Here is a 19087-nt window from a genome sequence, read left to right on the forward strand (position 1 = left end):
TATATATATATATACAGTGGGGATCGAAAGTTTGGGCACCCCAGGTAAAAATTTGTATTAATGTGCATAATGAAGCCAAGGAAAGATGGAAAAATCTCCAAAAGGCATCAAATTACAGATTAGACATTCTTATAATATGTCAAAAAAAGTTAGATTTTATTTCCATCATTTACACTTTCAAAATTACAGAAAACAAAAAAATGGTGTCTGCAAAAGTTTGGGCACCCTGCAGAATTTATAGCATGCACTGCCCCCTTTGCAAAGCTGAGACCTGCCAGTGTCATGGGTTGTTCTCAATCATCGTCTGGGAAGACCAGGTGATGTCAATCTCAAAGGTTTTAAATGCCCAGACTCATCTGACCTTGCCCCAACAATCAGCACCATGGGTTATTCTAAGCAATTGTCTAGCAAACTGAAACTGAAAATAGTTGACCCTTACAAAGCTGGAAAAGGCTATAAGATGATAGCAAAGCATTTTCAGATGTCAATTTCCTCTGTTCGGAATGTAATTAAGAAATAGCAGTCATCAGGAACAGTGGAAGTTAAAGCAAGATTTGGAAGACCAAGAAAAATATCAGACAGAACAGCTCGCAGGATTGTGAGAAAAGCAATTCAAAACCCACGTTTGACTGCACGATCCCTCCAGAAAGATCTGGCAAACACTGGAGTTGTGGTACACTATTCCACTATTAAGAGATACTTGTACAAATATGGTCTTCATGGAAGAGTCATCAGAAGAAAACCTCTTCTTTTTTTTATTTTTATTTTTTTTTTTTTTTTTAAAGTGTATTTTGTGCGTGTACTCGAGAGAGGAGCCGGACTGCAGGAGTTGGGAGTAGGCATGCCTCCCCCAGAGACAATCTGCCACCTTTCTCCATGCCCCGGGTGGCAATGGCGGGTGTGAGGGGGTCCTCCCACACAGCCCGCCCTACCTGCTCCGCTTTGAAGCCCAACGGGGCAGAGGGACTCCCTATAAGGGAGTGAGAGGATTAGCCCGCTCAACCAGCCCCATTAGTCCTTCGCCTCTCTTTTAGAGACCGCGTGGTCAAAGTGCGTGTGTTAACCCAATTTAGAGTGCATGTGTAGGTGTGGTGGTTTTTGTGGGAGGGGGGTGGGCGTACTAAGCACAGGCTTACCTTGCATAGCACACCCACCGGGAGCCGGGCTGAGACCACCAAACTCAATTCACATGAAGCCGAGACCGGGATCCGAACCTCTAGCTGCAGAGGTGAATGGCTTGTCAGCGCAGTGCCAATCGCGTTGAGCCACCGCAGCTCCCTCTCAGAAAACCTCTTCTACGTCCTCACCACAAAAATCTGCATTTGAACTTTGCAAATAAACATATAGACAAGCCTGATGCATTTTAAATAGAAAGGTTAAAATATAACTTTTTGGCCGGAATGAGCAAAGGTATGTTTGGAGAAGAAAGGGCACAGAATTTAATGAAAAGAACCTTTGTCCAACTGTTAAGCATGGGAGTGGATCAATCATGCTTTGGGGTTGTATTGCAGCCAGTGGCACAGGGAACATTTCACGAGTAGAAGGAAAAATGGATTCAATAAAATTTCAGCAAATTTTGGATGGTAACTTGATGCCATCTGTGAAAAAGGTGAAGGTAAAGAGAGAATGGCTTCTACAAATGGATAATGATCCTAAACATACCTCAAAATCCACGGGGGATTACATCAAGCGGCGTAAACTGAAGGTTTTGCCATGGCCTTCACAATCTCCTGACCTCAACAGAATTGAAAATCTATGGATAGACCTTAAAAGAGCAGTGCGTGACAGACAGCCCAGAAATCTCAAAGAACTGGTAGACTTTTGTAAGGAAGAATGGGCAAAGATACCTCAAACAAGAATTAAAAGACCTTTGTCTGGCTACAAAAAGCGTTTACAAGCTGTGATACATGCCAAAGGGGGCAGTACAAGATATTAACTCTGCAGGGTACCCAAACTTTTGCAGACGCCATTTTTTTGTTTTCTGTAATTTTGAAAGTGTAAATGATGGAAATAAAATCTAACTTTTTTGGACATATTATAAGAATGTCTAATCTGTAATTTGATGCCTTTTGGAGATTTTTCCATCTTTCCTTGGCTTCGTTATGCACATTAATACAATTTTTTACCTGGGGTGCCCAAACTTTCGATCCCCACTGTATATATATATATATATATATATATATATATATACCATATATACTCGAGTATAAGCAGAGGGGTAGATTCAGGTAGGGGCGCGCAAAACTGCGGCGGTGTAACGTATGACATTTACGTTACACAGCCGCAAGTTTTATGGGCAAGTGCTTGATTCACAAAGCACTTGCCTATAAAGGTGCGGCGGCGTAGCGTAAAAGGTGCCGGCGTAAGCGCGCGTAATTCAAATGATCCCGTAGGGGGCGTGGATCATTTAAATTAGGCGCGTTCCCGCGCCGAACGTACTGCGCATGCGCTGTCCCTAAAATTTCCCGACATGCATTGCGGCAATTGACGTCGCAAGGATGTCATTGGTATCGAAGTGAACGTAAATGGCGTCCAGCGCCATTCACAGACGACTTACGCAAACAACGTAAAATTTTCAAATCGCGATGCGGGAACGACGTCCGTACTTAACATTGGCTGCGCCTCCTAATAGCAGGAGCAGCCTTACGACGAAAACGACGTACGCAAACGACGTAAAAAACTACCGCCGGGCGCACGTACGTTCGTGAATCGGCGTAAGTATGCAATTTGCATACTGTACGCTGACATCTATGGGAGCGCCACCTAGCGGCCATCATCAGAATGCACCCTAAGATACGACGGCATAAGAGACTTATGCCAGTCGTATCTTAGGCTAAAGTCGGCGTATCTAGCTTTCTGAATACAGAAAGTAGATACGCCGGCGCTACTTAGAAATTACGCTGCGTATCTATGGATACGCAGGCGTAATTGCTCTCTGAATCTACCCCAGAGTTTTTTAGCACATTTTTTTGTGCTGAAAATGCCCCCTCGGCTTATACTCGAGTCACCTTTTTGCGCCTGATCTCCTGGATTTTGGGGACCCAATACCGGCCGGCCATAGGTCCCCTGGACCCCAAACTTGGCACACATGTTTCCTCTACAAGCGTGCAAAGTTTGTTGTCCGTGGGACCTATGGCCGGGGAGCACCGATTTTTCAAATCCGGGCACCCCTTCCATAGACTCCAATGTTAAACGTCAGTCTAGTCATGGACTATCAGACGAGCAGAACTAGGGGGGTGAGACTTTGCACACAGACCCAGCTGCATGATATACAATACGAGCGCCGGAGAACAGAAAGAGGGGAGCGCTGCAGTCGCCGCTTAAAGCAGCCCCAGGGCCAGTTCGGCCCTGCTCCTGGCTCTCCCTGACGATTCCAGGGGGGGGGCAAACGACCCCCCTTGCCCTATGGAGCGGACGCCCATGCCTAGGCTTATACTCGAGTCAATAGGTTTTCCCAGTTTTCTATGGTAAAATTAGGTGCCTCGGCTTATATTTGTGTCGGCTTATACTCAAGTATATACGGTATATATATATATATATATATATATTTATATTTACACACACACGCATGTGTGTTTGAGCTTTGGTGTGCACACCCTAATGCAATAGACTGCGCACACCTATACTGATTTACATAAAAGAAAAATAGGCCATCGCCAACTTGCCGACCCACCTAACTGGAAATGTAGGTCACATTTTGTACTTTAAATACCATTGTTATGGCAGCAGTTAGATGCCATAACCCCAGTATTGTTTTTTCCCCTTAGGAAGTCAGCTTTCTGTTAAAAGTGATCCCAGCTATGGGAGAGGTGCCTATGAAGATTGTTTGTCGCAATTCCACAAGCGTGCGCAATTTGAAAGCATGACATGTTAAGTATCTATTTACTCTGCATAATATTATTATACAGGATTTATATAGTGCCAACAGTTTTCTCAGCGCTTTACAACATCAGGGAAGACAGTACAGTTACAATACAATTCAATACAGGAGGGATCAAAGGGCCCTGCTCGTTAGAGCTTACATCATATTTCACATAATACAAAAAATTGGGGTTACTATGTTTTTTTTTTTCTAAATCATTAAAATAACTTTATTTCCTCCAATTTTTTTTTTTTTAAACCACTTAAGGACCGCCTCATGTAAATATACTTTAGCAGAATGGCACGGACAGGCACATGTACGTACCTGTACGTCCTCTGCTTGACGTGGGTCGGGGGTCCAATCGGGACCCCCCCCCCGGTACATGCGGCGGTCGGTAAGCCTCGGGGAGCGATCCGGGACAACGGCGCGGCTATACGTTTATAGCCGCCCCGTCGCGATCGCTCCCCGGAGCTGAAGAACGGGGAGAGCCGTATGTAAACACGGCTTCCCCGTGCTTCACTGTGGCGGTGCATCGATCGAGTGATCCCTTATATAAGGGAGACTCGATCGATGACGTCAGTCCTACAGCCACACCCCCCTACAGTTGTAAACACACACAAAGTGAACCCTAAATGTTACAGCGCCCCCTGTGTTTAACTCCCAAACTGCAACTGTCATTTTCACAATAAAGAATGCAATTTAAATGCATTTTTTGCTGTGAAAATGACAATGGTCCCAAAAATGTGTCAAAATTGTCCGAAGTGTCCGCCATAATGTCGCAGTCACGAAAAAAATCGCTGATCGCCGCCATTATTGGAAAAAAAAAATGCAATAAAACTATCCCCTATTTTGTAAACGCTATAAATTTTGCGCAAACCAACCGATAAACGATTATTGCGATTTTTTTTTTTACCAAAAATAGGTAGAAGAATAAGTATCGGCCTAAACTGAGGAAAAAAAAAATTGATATATGTTTTTGGGGGATATTTATTATAGCAAAAAGTAAAAAATATTGCATTTTTTTCAAAATTGTCGCTCTATTTTTGTTTATAGCGCAAAAAATAAAAACCGCAGAGGTGATCGAATACCACCAAAAGAGAGCTCTATTTGTGGGGAAAAATAGAACGCCAATTTTGTTTGGGAGCCACGTCGCACGACCGCGCAATTGTCTGTTAAAGCGACGCAGTCCCGAACTGTAAAAACCCCTTGGGTCTTTAGGCAGCATATTGGTCCGGGGCTTAAGTGGTTAAAGACCACTGCGCAAATACAGTGTGACATAAAATATTGCAAGAACTGCCATTTTATTCTCTAGGGTCTATGCTAAAAATATACCATATTTGACGGTGTATAACACGCACAGGCGTATAACACGCATCCTAATTTTAAGAGGGAAGTTTCAGGGAAAAAAAAAATTACATGGCCCCCTGCGTATAACACGCAGACACAGTTTACCCTCTATTTTCAGGGTAAAAAAGTGAGTGTTATACGCCAATAAATACAGAATATATATATATATATATATATATATATAATGTTTGGGGGTTCTACGTCATTTTCTAGCAAATACAGATTTTTACTTGTAAACAACAAATGTCAGAAATGTATCCTTGATGCATGTATCCTTTAAAAAGTTTTGTTAAAACAAAGTGGTATATTTAAAAAATACTAAATATTCACAAATGTGGTTAATGCTATGGCAAATAAAAAATAATAATTAGCAAAGCATAATTATTATTTTTTGCGACGCTCAAGATTATTATTATTTAATCTTTTTCATATTTAGTGCTAAAATCTGCAGATGGCGAGAATCGGCATAATGTAAATCCATTATTCCATGAACATACCTTTATGGGAAAGGGGGTCCTGCAGCATTGTCATGACTTCCACAGCTCGTCTTTATGGGAGAGATCAGAACTTCCCCAACTTGTATACACAACCTCCAACGTACTCATCATGTTGTGGTAAACAGACTCTCCATTCAAACCTGACAACTAGTCCTTCTTGTGAACAATGGTGTGTCCTAGGAGACCACAGAATAAACAGCAGGAGCAAAATACTGTACATGTCTGACACTGATGGAACACCGCCAATATAGATCTATAGTTTACAGCAGGACAGAGAGTAATGTTAAAGCAATAAATATACTGTATTTACAGTACATGTATAATGGATTTTGATTTACCGGTACATTTATTTTTGTAATAATTTAGTAACAGTGTTTTATTTTTTATTTTGTTTCTTATATATGTACTATTTTTCTATTTTCTAATGACTTTAGAATTATGTGTCTCTTTTGTATCAAATTTACGATGTTACGTTTAATCAGATTTTATTGAAAAATATTTGACATACAACATGTTGTATATAGATGGTATTATCATACCACCAGTCACAATACAACACAAAACATATATACAAATGGCATTGGCTATATTGGTATCAAGTGTGTTATAACTTGGCTCAGGGTTGGTAACTCCCAGCACACGTGCTGCCTTCACACGTTGGCTTCCTGGACAGTTTCACTGACCCAGCACAGCATCTATCATTTTTTTTTCCTTTTCAGGCTCCATGCACACTAGCATTTTTCATAATCTCAAAAGAAGCTAACAAAAAAAAAATAATAGCATTGTTATGCCAGCTTCTAGTAGCATTTTAGTAGCCTTTAGAAGCAGTTAGGAGCAACTAGGAACATTGAGCCAGATTCACTTACCTGCTCCGCGGCGTAACGTATCCCGTTTACGTTACACCGCCGCAAGTTTTCAGCGTAAGTGCTTGATTCACAAAGCACTTGCCTGTAAACTTACGGCGGTGTAACGTAAAGGCGTCCGGAGCGTGAAGTGACGTCATTTTTTTGAACGGCGACGTGCGTAACGTACTTTCGTGTTCCCGGACGTCTTACGCAAAAAAAAAAAAAATTGAAATTCAATGCGGGAACGACGGCCATACTTTAACATGGCTCGTCTAAAGTTATGCCATGTAAAAACAGGCTTAACTTTGCGACGGGAAAAAATTACTAGCGACGACGTAACGAACGCGAAAACCGTCGTGGATCGCCGTAAAAGCTCATTTGCATACCCGACGCTGGAAAACAACGCGAACTCCACCCAGCGGCGGCCGAAGTATTGCAGCCTAAGATCCGAAGGCGTACGAAGCCGTAAGCCTGTCGGATCTTAGCCAAAAGCCGTCTTATCTTGTTTGTAAATTACAAATTAAGATACGACGCGGCAAATTTGAAAATACGCCGGAGTATCAGTAGATACTCTGGCGTATCTCGTCTGTGAATCTGGCCCATTACCTTTTATATTGGCGTTTTCGCAGTACATGGAAAAAAGAAACCCCAAAAAAGCTGTTAGTAGAATTTTAGCAGCATTTAGAAGCAGTTAGTACCGTTTAGGAGCATTAAGCGTTTTTTTTTCTGCTGGGAAAAACGCTCTAAAAGCTCTACAAAAACATTTTTTTTTCTGTTCGTAGATGATGAAGCTCCAAAAATGCTAATAGCCTAAAAAAGTAGTGTGGATGGACCCACTATTTTATCTTCTAGGAGCATAAAACAAAATGCTAATAACAGCTTCTAGGAGCATAAAAAAAGCTAGTGTGCATGGAGCCACATTATTGCCCCGGACATCTAGCTCTTGCCCCCAGAGCGCACAGCCACATAAACTCCTGCCAGGAAATGCTGGAAGCGACAGCGGAGCAGAGAGAACAGTGTCGAGAAAAGAAGATACAGATGACCGAGAGGTGTAGTACGAGATACAAGCGACCAGTAGATGCAGTGCCCAGAAGAGATGAACAGGAGATGCAGTGTCGGGTACAGATAAGAATCGGGGTACAGCGATGTGGGCAGATGAGCAAGAGGTACAGTACAAGGTACAGATGAGTAGTGGGGTACAGTGGTGGGGCAGATAAACAGAAGGTACAGCGGTGGAGCAGATGAGATGTCGGTAGATGAGCAGGGAGTACAACAGTGGGACAGAAGAGAAGGGGGGTACACTGATGGACAAAAAAGAGAAAGGAGGCACTGCAGTGGGGCAGATGAGAAGTGTGGTACAGCGGTGGAGCAGATGGTAAAGGGGGTACAGCAATGGGGCAGAAGAGAAAGGAGTACATCAGTGGAGCAGATAAGCATAGGGGTACAGCAGTGTGGCAGATGAGAAGTGGGGTACAGCGGTGGAGCAGATGGGAAAGGAAGTTCAGTGGTGGGGCAGAAGAGAAGGGAATACAGCAATGGAGCAGATAAGCATAGTGGTACAGAAGTGGGGCAGAAGAGAAAGTGAGTACAGTGGTGGGGCAGAAGAGAAAGTGAGTACAGTGGTGGGGCAGAAGAGAAAGTGAGTACAGTGGTGGGGCAGAAGAGAAAGTGAGTACAGTGGTGGGGCAGAAGAGAAAGTGAGTACAGTGGTGGGGCAGAAGAGAAAGTGAGTACAGTGGTGGGGCAGAAGAGAAAGTGAGTACAGTGGTGGGGCAGAAGAGAAAGTGAGTACAGTGGTGGGGCAGAAGAGAAAGTGAGTACAGTGGTGGGGCAGAAGAGAAAGTGAGTACAGTGGTGGGGCAGAAGAGAAGGGAGTACAGCAGTGGAGCAGATGAGCAGGAGAGTACAGCAGTGGGGCAGATGGGAAAGGGGTAAAGCAGTGAGGCAGATAAGAAAGGGGGGTACTTTTGTGGGGCAGATGACGTAACTTTTTTTCATGCTAGAACATTGTGCACATGACATACAGGGGTAAGATTCATTTTGTTTCATTCCCCAAAAATGTGGGTATCCCTTTAATTCTGTTCCCACAGAAACATGCTTTAATTATTATTATATATTAGCCATGGACGTGGCCCTGGTTACACAAAGATCTAAAATTCAGAAAATGATTGGCTAAACAATGCAAGTGCTATTTTGGACTCTATTTATCCTTTTTAACAAAATCAATAATACAGGGGTTGGATAAAAAGTTTTGTGCATCATAACACCTCTGGTAGTAAAATAGTACACATCAACAAGGGGACAAGGTGCCATGAAAGGGGGAGTCTGCCCTATTGACACCGCCCTCTGCCCTATTGACACCGCCCTCTGCCCTATTGACACCGCCCTCTGCCCTATTGACACCATCCTCTGCCCTATTGACACCGTCCACTCTGTTTCACATCTTCCACATATGTTCCACATCTGACGGAACACAGGCACATAGTGGTAGATCCTGGCTGGAGAATTGGTGAGTGTGTCTAAACCCCCCCCCCCCCCCATGTTAATTGCAGATGTCCCTCCCTCTGCTCTGAGTCTCTGACTGAGGGCTAGGGTTACATGCACACCGGTGATAAGGGATGGTGTGCATTGTAACAGCAGTTCCTCCTGCGGCTGTCAGTGGGTACATGCTGCTGCTTGCCCTGTTCACTATAATGATCGCTGCTGCATGCACTTTTAGCTGGATTCAGGTAGACTTACGCCGGCGTATCTACTGATACGCCGTCGTAAGTCCAAATGTGCGCCGTCGTATCTATGCGCTGATTCTTAAAATGAGATACGCCTGAATTTTGCCAAGATACGACCGACGCAAGTCTCCTACGCCGTCGTATCTTGGGTGCATATTTACGCTGGCCGCTAGGGGCGCTTCCGTTAATTTACGCGTCGAATATGTAAATGAGCAAGATACGCCGATTCACGAACAAACGTAAGCCTGACGCAGTAAGCTACGCCGTTTACGTAAGGCTTACGTCCTGCGTAAATATAAAACACCTCTATAGGTGGCGCAGCCAATGCAAAGGTATGGACGACGGAACAGCCGTCGGGTTTTACGCCGTTTACGTAAGTCGTACGTGAATGGGGCTGGGCGTAGGTTATGTTCACGTCGTTGCCATTGAGCCGTCGTATCTTACGGCGTAAATTCGACGTGATTCTGAGCATGCGCCATTCGAACGGGAATTCATTTACATGGGGTCACGGCTAATTTTAATACAACACGCCCACTACCTTCATAATTTTGAATTACGCGGACTTACGCCGGCCCATTTACGCTACGACGACGTAACTTAGGGAGCAAGTGCTTTGTGAATACTGTACTTGCCTCTCTATGTTACGTCGGCGTATCGCATATGAGATGCGCTACGCCCGCACAGAGATACGCCGCTCTCTGTGAATCTGGCTATTTGTGTCCAGCAACAATCACCACAGGTAATCGCTAGCTGCGCAGAAAGCAACAAATTCCGTGGCTAGGGGGCGTGTAGTATTTAAATCAGGCGCGTTCCCGCGCCAATCGAACATCGCTTGCGCCGTCCGCAAATTTACCCAGCGTGCATTGCGCTAAATGACGTCGCAAGGACGTCATTGGTTTCGACGTGAACGTAAATGGCGTCCAGCCCCACAGACGAGTTACGCAAACGACGTAAAATTTTTAAATCGCGATGCGGGAACGACGGCCATACTTAACATTGGCTGCGCCTCATAGACCCAGGGGTAACTATCCGCCTGAAAAAGCCGACCGCAAACGACGTAAAAAAAAGCGCCGGGCGGTCGTTCGTTTCTGAATCGGCGTATCTCCTTATTTGCATATTCGTCGCGTAAATAAACCGAAACGCCACCTAGCGGCCGGCCTGGAATTGCAGCCTAAGATCCGACGGTGTAACACAGTTACACCTGTCGGATCTTAGGAATATCTATGCGTAACTGATTCTCTGAATCAGTCGCATAGATACGACCGGCAGAACTCAGAGATACGACGGCGTATCAGGAGATACACCGTCGTATCTCTTTGTGAATCTGGCCCCAAGGATTTTAGTTTTAGTTTTAGTTTATCATATTTTCAATATGAAAGGAGTATCCATATAATAATGTGTTACTACTATGATTTATGTATTTGACCAAAACACGACTCTGGTGGGACTCGAACCCACAACCTTTGAATTACTACTATATGTTCTAGAAGTCCAATGCGCTATCCATTGCGCCACAGAGCCAGCTACTCATGTGTGCTCTACGACCTGAATTATTCCACTGGAGGTTGAAAATACCAGACCACCTGTTTCTGTAACATCAGGAAAACTGGGAAATTGTCTTAGCAATTAGCCTTGGTTCACACATGAGGTGCGAATTTGCAACAAATTTGCACCGTACTTAAATTGCAAACCCATCTATGCAAGTAGTGTATGTTAATTTAACGACCCCCAGCAATCGGTTTGTCAAACGCAGTGCAATTTGCAGAATAAGAACGCATAGGTGTTCACACCCATGCGATCCGATTCTGGTGCTGACAAAAAAAAGGGTCCTACACTGGTTTGGTGCAAAAATGCGGTGTGATTTGAGCCATACAAATCCATGGCTTAAATTGCACCCCAGAGACACCACATGTAATTTGCGCAGGAATGTGTTGTGTCAATGCAAATTACATGCGGTGTCTCGCACCACATCAATGAGGACGCAGGCTTATTGTCGTTTTTTTTTTCTGGCACCCATCTATGGTAACATACAGTATGTTCCCTCCCTCAGTTTACATATCGCCTTGAACTCCATTTGGACCAATGACAGTTGGCTCTTAATTGTAAATCTTCTACAGTTTAAATGGTGGGCTATAATCAGTGGCGGTCTGTCCATAGAGGGCGCTGGAGCGCCGCCCCCTCTGGCTCCGCACCGCCACTGAAATAACATACATTAATGCATTGCATGAATGTATGTTATTGTTGCCAGCTGCCGCTGGTCTAATTCAGGTGGCCGGACATTGAGCGCCGACCACCTGAATAATGGCAGCTGGTTGGCTGTGCGGAAGTGCCTATCAAAGCCAGCGGCTCTGATAGGCTTTCCGAGTACAGCCCTCGTTTCCCGGATGCTTTATCCAGGGAGAGTACGGGGTGCGTTCCTTGGATAAGACGGCCGTCTCAGCCAATCAGGTTCGCCGATTCTGGTTATCGGTAACCTGATTGGCTGAAGCGTCACCAAGGTGGGAGAAGACATCGAGGGCCGTAGAAGGATTAAGGTAAGTGCATTTTACAGGGCACAGCGGCGACAATGGGCACAGTGGTGACAATGGGCACAGTGGCATCAATGGGCACAGTGGCATCAAGGGCACAGTGGTGACAATGGGCACAGTGGCAACAATTAAAGGGCACAGTGACATGCACAGTGGCAACAATGGGCACAGTGGCGACAGTTAAAGGGCACAGTGGTGACAATTGGCACAGTGGCGACAATTGAGGGGCACAGTGGCGACAATTGAGGGGCACAGTGGCTGCGTTTGATGGCATGGCACAGTGGTGACAATTGATGGCACAGTGACTGCGTTTGATGGCATGGCACAGTGGCTGCGTTTGATGGCATGGCACAGTGGTGACAATTGATGGCACAGTGGCTGCGTTTGATAGCATGGTAAAGTGACTGCTTTTAATGGCATGGCACAGTAACTGCATTTGATGGCATGGCACAGTGGTGACAATTGATGGCACAGCTACTGCGTTTGATGGCATGGCACAGTGGTGACAATTGATGGCACAGTGACTGTGTTTGATGGCATGGCACAATGACTGTGTTTGATGGCATGGCACAGTGACTGTGTTTGATGGCATGGCACAGTGACTGCGTTTGATGGCATGGCACAACGTCTGCGTTTGATGGCATGGCACAGCGACTGCGTTTGATGGCATGACACAGCGACTGCGTTTGATGGCATGGCACAGCGACTGCGTTTGATGGCATGACACAGTGACTGCGTTTGATGGCATGGCATAGTGGTGATAATTGATGCCACAGTGGCTGCATTTGATGGGCACAGTGAGGCTGCAATTTTTTTCTTTTCTTTTTTTTTTTTTCGTTTGCGCCCCCCCAAAAATGTTGAGCACTAGCCGCCACTGGCTATAATACACCACAGTTTGTGATCAAGGTGTATAAAACTTTACTTTTGTTAAAGAAAACCTTCTTACTCTGAGACCTGAGACTCCTCCAACCATTCACCTGTGTTACCAGCTCTAAGATCCCTCCAGCCGTTTGACAGTGTTATCAGACCTAGACTGGACTCCACTGTGAGAGATGCTGTATGTGAGTTTACTGTACTGACAGAGTACTGTAAGCATGAGAGTACTGTGCTGTTTATTGACATCATTTTTTCTATAGTCTGTTACTATAGAGCAGGGGTGCCCAACCAGTGGCACGCGGAGCCCTCTAATGTGGCCCGTGTCCTCCTGCTCAGGGGTGTCGGGTTGGCAAGCCCAGATTGCACGTTGCCTACATGCCATGCCAGAGCATCAGTGTTGTGAATGAAGCCAGTGGTAGAGAAAGAAAACAGCTGCGGAGCAGAGCCGCAGTATGGTATCAAAGATAAGCCAATGCTTTCTGTAAAGCACCGGCTCCTATCATAAGTGGAGTGATACCAAATGCACTCTGCCTGGGACAGCAAGTTTATTACTAAAATCACAATGTAGATATGGATGTATACATGTCCGCTGAAATTTTTTCAGGGAGAGGCGCTTCGGCAGCGGCCATACACAGTCGCATTTAACCCTTTCTTCAAACGCTAGCGGTGGTTAAAAGCGCTCCCGCTAGCGACCGAATAGCACAGCTAAAATGATGGTAAAGCGCCACGTTACCAATAAGGCGACCAGCTGGAAGTGTGAAATAGCTCTTGAGATAATTCAGCTTCACTCCATGCCCATATAAATATAGCCTAGAGAATGTACAGACCCCACTTCAGCACAGATGGACCCCCCTTCAGCACAGACCCCCCATTCTGCACAGACCCCTCCATTCAGCACAGATGGACCCCCCTTCCGCACAGACCCCCCAATTCTGCACAGACCCCCCTTCAGCACAGATGGACCCCCTTTAAGCACAGACCCCCCCTTCAGCACATACCCCCCTTCAGTACAGACCCCCCCTTCATCACAGATGGACCCCCCATTCAGCACAAACCCCCCTCCCCCATCCCATTCAGTACCTCAGATCAGCCATCAGCGTGGCACAGGCACAGCAGGTTCCCTCCCCCTGTGTACACATAAACACTGGAGGGGATGCAGCTTCACTCTGCTCGCTGTGCCTGTGTGACATCCAACCCGGGACCGCTCAGACAGCCCGTGGGCGCAAAACTCTTCAACACCTTCTCGATTTTCCAGGGGGGGTCAATTGCCCCCACTTGCCCTATGGAGCGGACGCCCATGGATGTATATCTGTTCTGCAGTGGTTATTGAGCTGCTTTCAAACTGATCCGCAGGTGCACCTACGGCTTACCTGCACTGAGCCATAGACTTCTGGTTTTACCTGGGGTTTAGGTGAGCTTTCAGAAAGTGCATCACACCTGCAGGATATGATAGAATTATATGGCAAAGTGCAGCTAACCCACAGGAAAGCCACAAGTGCACTGCTCTGCATCCACGGTGTGGGTAGACCACAGACCATCAGTGTAAAAGTAGCCTTAGGCCCCTTTAACATGATCTGTCTGACGCAATCGGACCCTCCCTTCACCTCTTTGGAGCTGCAGATGTAAACAGACTTGTGTCTGTTTACACCTACCTACTTCCAATCCGATCTGCTAAAAAACAGAAGTGGATTGGTCCCCTTCCATTTGATCAGATGAAAGGGGCCCATAGAGTAGTGTGGGCTGTGTCTGTGTCTGCTTTGCATACGCAGAGTGGACGCAGACCTGTCATCTGCTCATTGTGGCCCGTGACTGGTTACTAAGTCGCTTAATTGGCCCTTGCTCTTTAAAAGGTTGGGCACCTCTGCTATAGAGAGTACTTTCACTTATAGCTATGGCAGAAACCAAGTAAAAGGGAGTCATGGCAAAAACTCAGACAAATGTTCCTCCTGATGAACACCTCTACAATGCTTAACCTCAGAGTAACAATGATTCACTTACCATGGAGCAGGACCTGATTTTAACACAGGTCCAAAGGCGTAACTAGAACCTTCATGGCCACGGCGCAAGAAACCATGAAGAGCCCTGCTGACGCCCGCCCATGTGCTTCCCACTGATGCTGGGGCCCTTTATTCCCATCAGAGGACCCTTGATTACGGCTCCACAATGGGATCCTTTCGCGTGTTCTGCTCTGAACCCCCTTACTGCCATCTTGGTGACAGAACTCCAGGTCCCGGTCACAAGTACGACCTTTGTGACCCTGGTAGTTCCGCCACTGGTGTCTGTTTTTATTTTTCTGTATTTGACCAAAACACGACTCTGGTGGGACTCGAACCCACAACCTTTGAATTACTACATGTTCTAGAAGTCCAATGCGCTATCCATTGCGCCACAGAGCCAGATACATCATAGCTGCAACCAGTGACATGAGACGTTTTATGGTAGGATAGAAAGGAGCCATTCAATTTCTCTACTACTTGCTTCGTGCATTGGCGGCACCCTTGGTCTCCTAAGAAGTCATTGATTGCTAAGCATACCCACCTGGAGCGGTAACTCCCTTTCCCCATCCATCCATGATTATACCTGTGAGAAGTACAATAAAGCATCCTCAAAATGATTTTGGCTGGGTATACAGTCTCCTAACCTGGTCATGCATGAAGATAATTTTATCTGGTTCCTGATAAACCAGCAAAATTCTACTTTGAGGGTAGCCCTGGCAGTACTTACCCATCTGTCCTTCTTTGGTGACCAAATCCCTCTGACCATCGTACAGCTTCAATTTGACCTATTTTTGGCCTGATAGCTCTATACCAAATGTACTATTTAACTTCTAAAAGTGTTATGTTTCACTAAGTGTTTTATCCAGCCTCATATTATAGTACAGCATTTGTTATTTTGAAAAGCCAATAAAACAAAAATAAAAATAAAGTAAAAAAAATACTTGTGTGGGCTAGCCAATTTTTTTCTGCTTATTATGCCCCATTCACACCTGAGCATAGCGTTTTCAAGCAGAAAGTCGCGCAATTTTACCGCAATTTTTGCAGAGTTTTTTACCGCGTTGTTGCCGCGATTTTGTACAGGTCAAAAGGTCACCAATGTAAAAAGCAGAAAAACGCCCAAATCTGCCTAAAAAAAAAGTCCCAGAACTTGTTTGAGCTTCAGGCGTTTTGGATCTTCTGGCTTCAGGCGTTTTGGAGTGGAGATGTGAACCAACTCCATAGAGAATAATAGATTTTTTCCCCCTCCAGTGTTTTGTAGCTTGAGGCTTCAAGCTACAAAACGCTCAGGTGTGAATGGGGTCTTAGATCTTTGTTGCCTGCTTAACCGGGGGCCGTGGTAGGGACGTGTCCTCTGCCTTCATACAGTGTGCAAAAAGATGTCCCTCTTTATAATTTCAGAAAGTTGAGCGGTATGCTCTCCAATGCAAAAATTGTGTGACTAAGGGCTGGTTCCCACCACAAAAACACCCTCCAGATCCCATCCAGATGCATTTTTGAATGCGCATTTTAACACGTTCAGGTGTGTTTTTGATAGACATGTGCAATTAGTTTTGTTCCATAACGTGTATCTTAACGAATTTCGACAAATTATTTAATTCAGAAACATCCGAATGAATGAAAACCCATTTAATTAATTTTTCAGAATAAATTTGCATATTTAAAAATTCTAAATGTGCATATTCATAAATTTGAGCATTTGTAAATTTGGAAATTCAACAGTTCCGAAATTCTGAAATTCGAAATGTGAAAATTTGAAAAACCCCAAAATTCGAAAATCTGAAATAATAACTAACTATTAAATTATAGGTTTTGGAATTTCCTTTTCAAATTTGGCTGTTGGGGAACGTAACGATTAGGAATTTATGAATTATCTGAAATAACGAATGCCATATCTAAACGAATGGAACGTAATGAATTAATAATAATAAATAACAATAATAATAATAAAAACATTTTATTATTATTATTAATTCATTCCATTCCAATTGTTTAGATGCGGAATTCGTTATTTTAAATAATTCGTAATTTTGGATAAATTCGTATTTGTTACATTCACTAACAGTCAAATTTGACTGGGAAAAAACAATACCTATAATTTAATAGTTACCGTATTTATCGGCGTATACCGCGCACTTTTTTGCCCTGAAAATCAGGGCAAAATCGTGGGTGCGCGATATACGCCGATACCCGCTTTCCTGCGCCGAGTTTGAATACTGTGCCGGCATATACCGAGCGCAGTACACTCGTGTATAGTCGGGCAGTCTCGGCCCCTCTCGCGCTGACGTCCTGGACGTACAGGACGTGAGCGCGAGTGTAGCCGAGACTGCCCGACTATACACGAGTGTACTGCGCTCGGTATATGCCGGTGCAGTATTCAAACTCGGCTCGGGAAAGCGGTAAACGAGCGGGGAGGACGCCGCAGAAGGACGCCGGACCCGACGAAGAGGACACCCGAAGCCGCAGACGGACGCTGGACCCAACGAGGCCGCCGATGGACGCCGCGCAAGACACCAAACTAAGTACAAAAATCTTTTTTTCACAGGAATTTCGGGGCAACTTTAGGGGGTGCGCGCTATACGCGGGAGCGTGCTATACCCCAATAAATACGGTAGTTTGTTATTATTTAGAATTTTCGGATTTAGGTTCTTTCAAAATTTTTGGATTTTCTTACTTATTTTTGGATTTTCAGATTTTTGCTATTTAGAATTTACGAATTTTCGAATTTACGAATTTACGAATCATAATTAAAGTTATTGCGATCATAATGAATCACCTGAAAAATGAAAAAAAATATATAAAAGAATAAAACGAAAAACAAACAAATTTTTTGGCAGTACACATGTCTAGTTTTTGATGTGTTTCCGGATGCATTTCACATGTTTTTTCCATTTTTTTTTCACTGTACTGGAGACTGGAGTGTTTTTGATGCAATGCTTCAGTGCATTCCAGTGCATTTTCAATGCTTTTAACTGCGTTCCAGTACAGTTCAATGCAGGAAAAATACAGCAGGTTTTACTTTTTTTCTGGAATGGGAATGCCGTGCAACTGACCGCACTGGTGTGAACTATGCCATTGGAAACCATATAACCTACTTTTTATGTGTTTTTGATGCAGAAAAAAAACTCACTGCACTTCATGTGGTGTGAACTGGCCATAACAGTGGCTGCATACAAAAAGAGGCATCCGCTGTTTGGGTATTCTGTAGTTCGTGTAGATGCAGGCAGGGCCGCCATCAGGGGGGTACAGGCATTACACCTGTAAGGGGTCCAATGGTCCCCAGGGGCCCGGGTCCCCCCCCCCTGTTTTTTTGTCTGACCCCCCCTTTAACAACTCGAGGCAGCGACCCTACCCCCTTTTCTTTTTTCCGTCTGACTTTAGCAACTCACGACAGGAGAGAGAAGAGAAGACTTGACTTGGTTTTGTTCGCCAGCATGCTCCGTTAGCAGTCCCGCGGATCCCGCAGACTCGATGTCCACTAGGTGCCCGCGATCGTCTCACGAAGAGGCAGAACGGGGAGATGCCTATGTAAGCAAGGCATTTCCCTGTTCTGCCTAGCAACATGACAGAGATCTACTGCTTCCTGTCATCGGTAGCAGTGATCACTGTCATGTCACTTGTAGCCCAGCCCCCTACAGTAAGAATCACTCCCTAGGAAACACTTAACCCCTTGATCGCCCTCTAGTGTTTAGTCCCTTCCCTGCCAGTGTCATTAACACAGTAATCGGTGCATTTCTATAGCACTGATCGCTGTATAAATGACAATGGTCCCAAAATAGCATTAAAAGTGTACTATGTGTCCGCCATAATGTCGCAGTCGTGATAAAAATCGCTGATTGCCGCCATTATTACTAAAAAAAAATTATAATAAAAATGCCATAAAACTATCCCCTATTTTGTAGACGCTATAACTTTTGCGCAAACCAATTAATATATACGCTTATTGCGATTTTTTTTTTTACCAAAAATATGTAGAAGAATACATATCGGCCTAAACTTAGAAAGAAATCTTGCTTTTTTTTCAAAAATTGTCGCTCTTTTTTTATTTATAGCGCAAAAAAAAAAAAACGCAGAGGTGATCAAATACCACCAAAAGAAAGCTATATTTCTGGGAAAAAAAGAACGTAAATTTTGTTTGGTTGCAACGTCACTCGACCCCACAATTGGTAGTTAAAGCTACGCAGTGCCGAATCGCAAAAAGTGCTCTGGTCAGGAAAGGGGTAAATTCTTCTGGGGCTGAAGTGGTTAATTATACAGTTATCCGAATTATTCCACTAGAGGGCGACAAAACCACACAACATTGTGGTCCCTCTTTTTTTTGTACCTAGCTGGGTAAACGTAAGGACATCAAATTGCCAGTTTGCTCAGTTTGTTGAGTTTCAGCTTATGGAAATGATATCCTTCTTTCATTG

The 19087-nt window shown here is 44.6% G+C and overlaps 1 protein-coding gene and 2 non-coding genes across 3 annotated transcripts in view; all 3 read right to left on the reverse strand.

Moving 5' to 3' along the window:
* Positions 1 to 5857, reverse strand: part of SPATS1 (spermatogenesis associated serine rich 1) — an 84870-nt gene extending 79013 nt beyond the window's left edge. The window contains exon 1 of the mRNA XM_040348484.1: positions 5707 to 5857. Within this exon, the coding sequence (XP_040204418.1) occupies positions 5707 to 5740 (34 nt within the window). The 5' untranslated portion in view covers positions 5741 to 5857. The remainder of the gene's footprint in view (positions 1 to 5706) is intronic.
* Positions 5858 to 10710: 4853 nt separating this feature from the next.
* TRNAR-UCU lies at positions 10711 to 10798 on the reverse strand. The gene is given in 2 exon segments: positions 10711 to 10746; positions 10762 to 10798. It is a non-coding gene; the product is annotated as a tRNA-Arg (tRNA).
* Positions 10799 to 14992: 4194 nt separating this feature from the next.
* Positions 14993 to 15077, reverse strand: TRNAR-UCU. Its single transcript is given in 2 exon segments — positions 14993 to 15028; positions 15041 to 15077. It is a non-coding gene; the product is annotated as a tRNA-Arg (tRNA).
* Positions 15078 to 19087: the final 4010 nt, after the last annotated feature.

This window comes from Rana temporaria, chromosome 4 (genome assembly GCF_905171775.1).
Source record: "Rana temporaria chromosome 4, aRanTem1.1, whole genome shotgun sequence".
Lineage (NCBI taxonomy): Eukaryota > Metazoa > Chordata > Amphibia > Anura > Ranidae > Rana > Rana temporaria.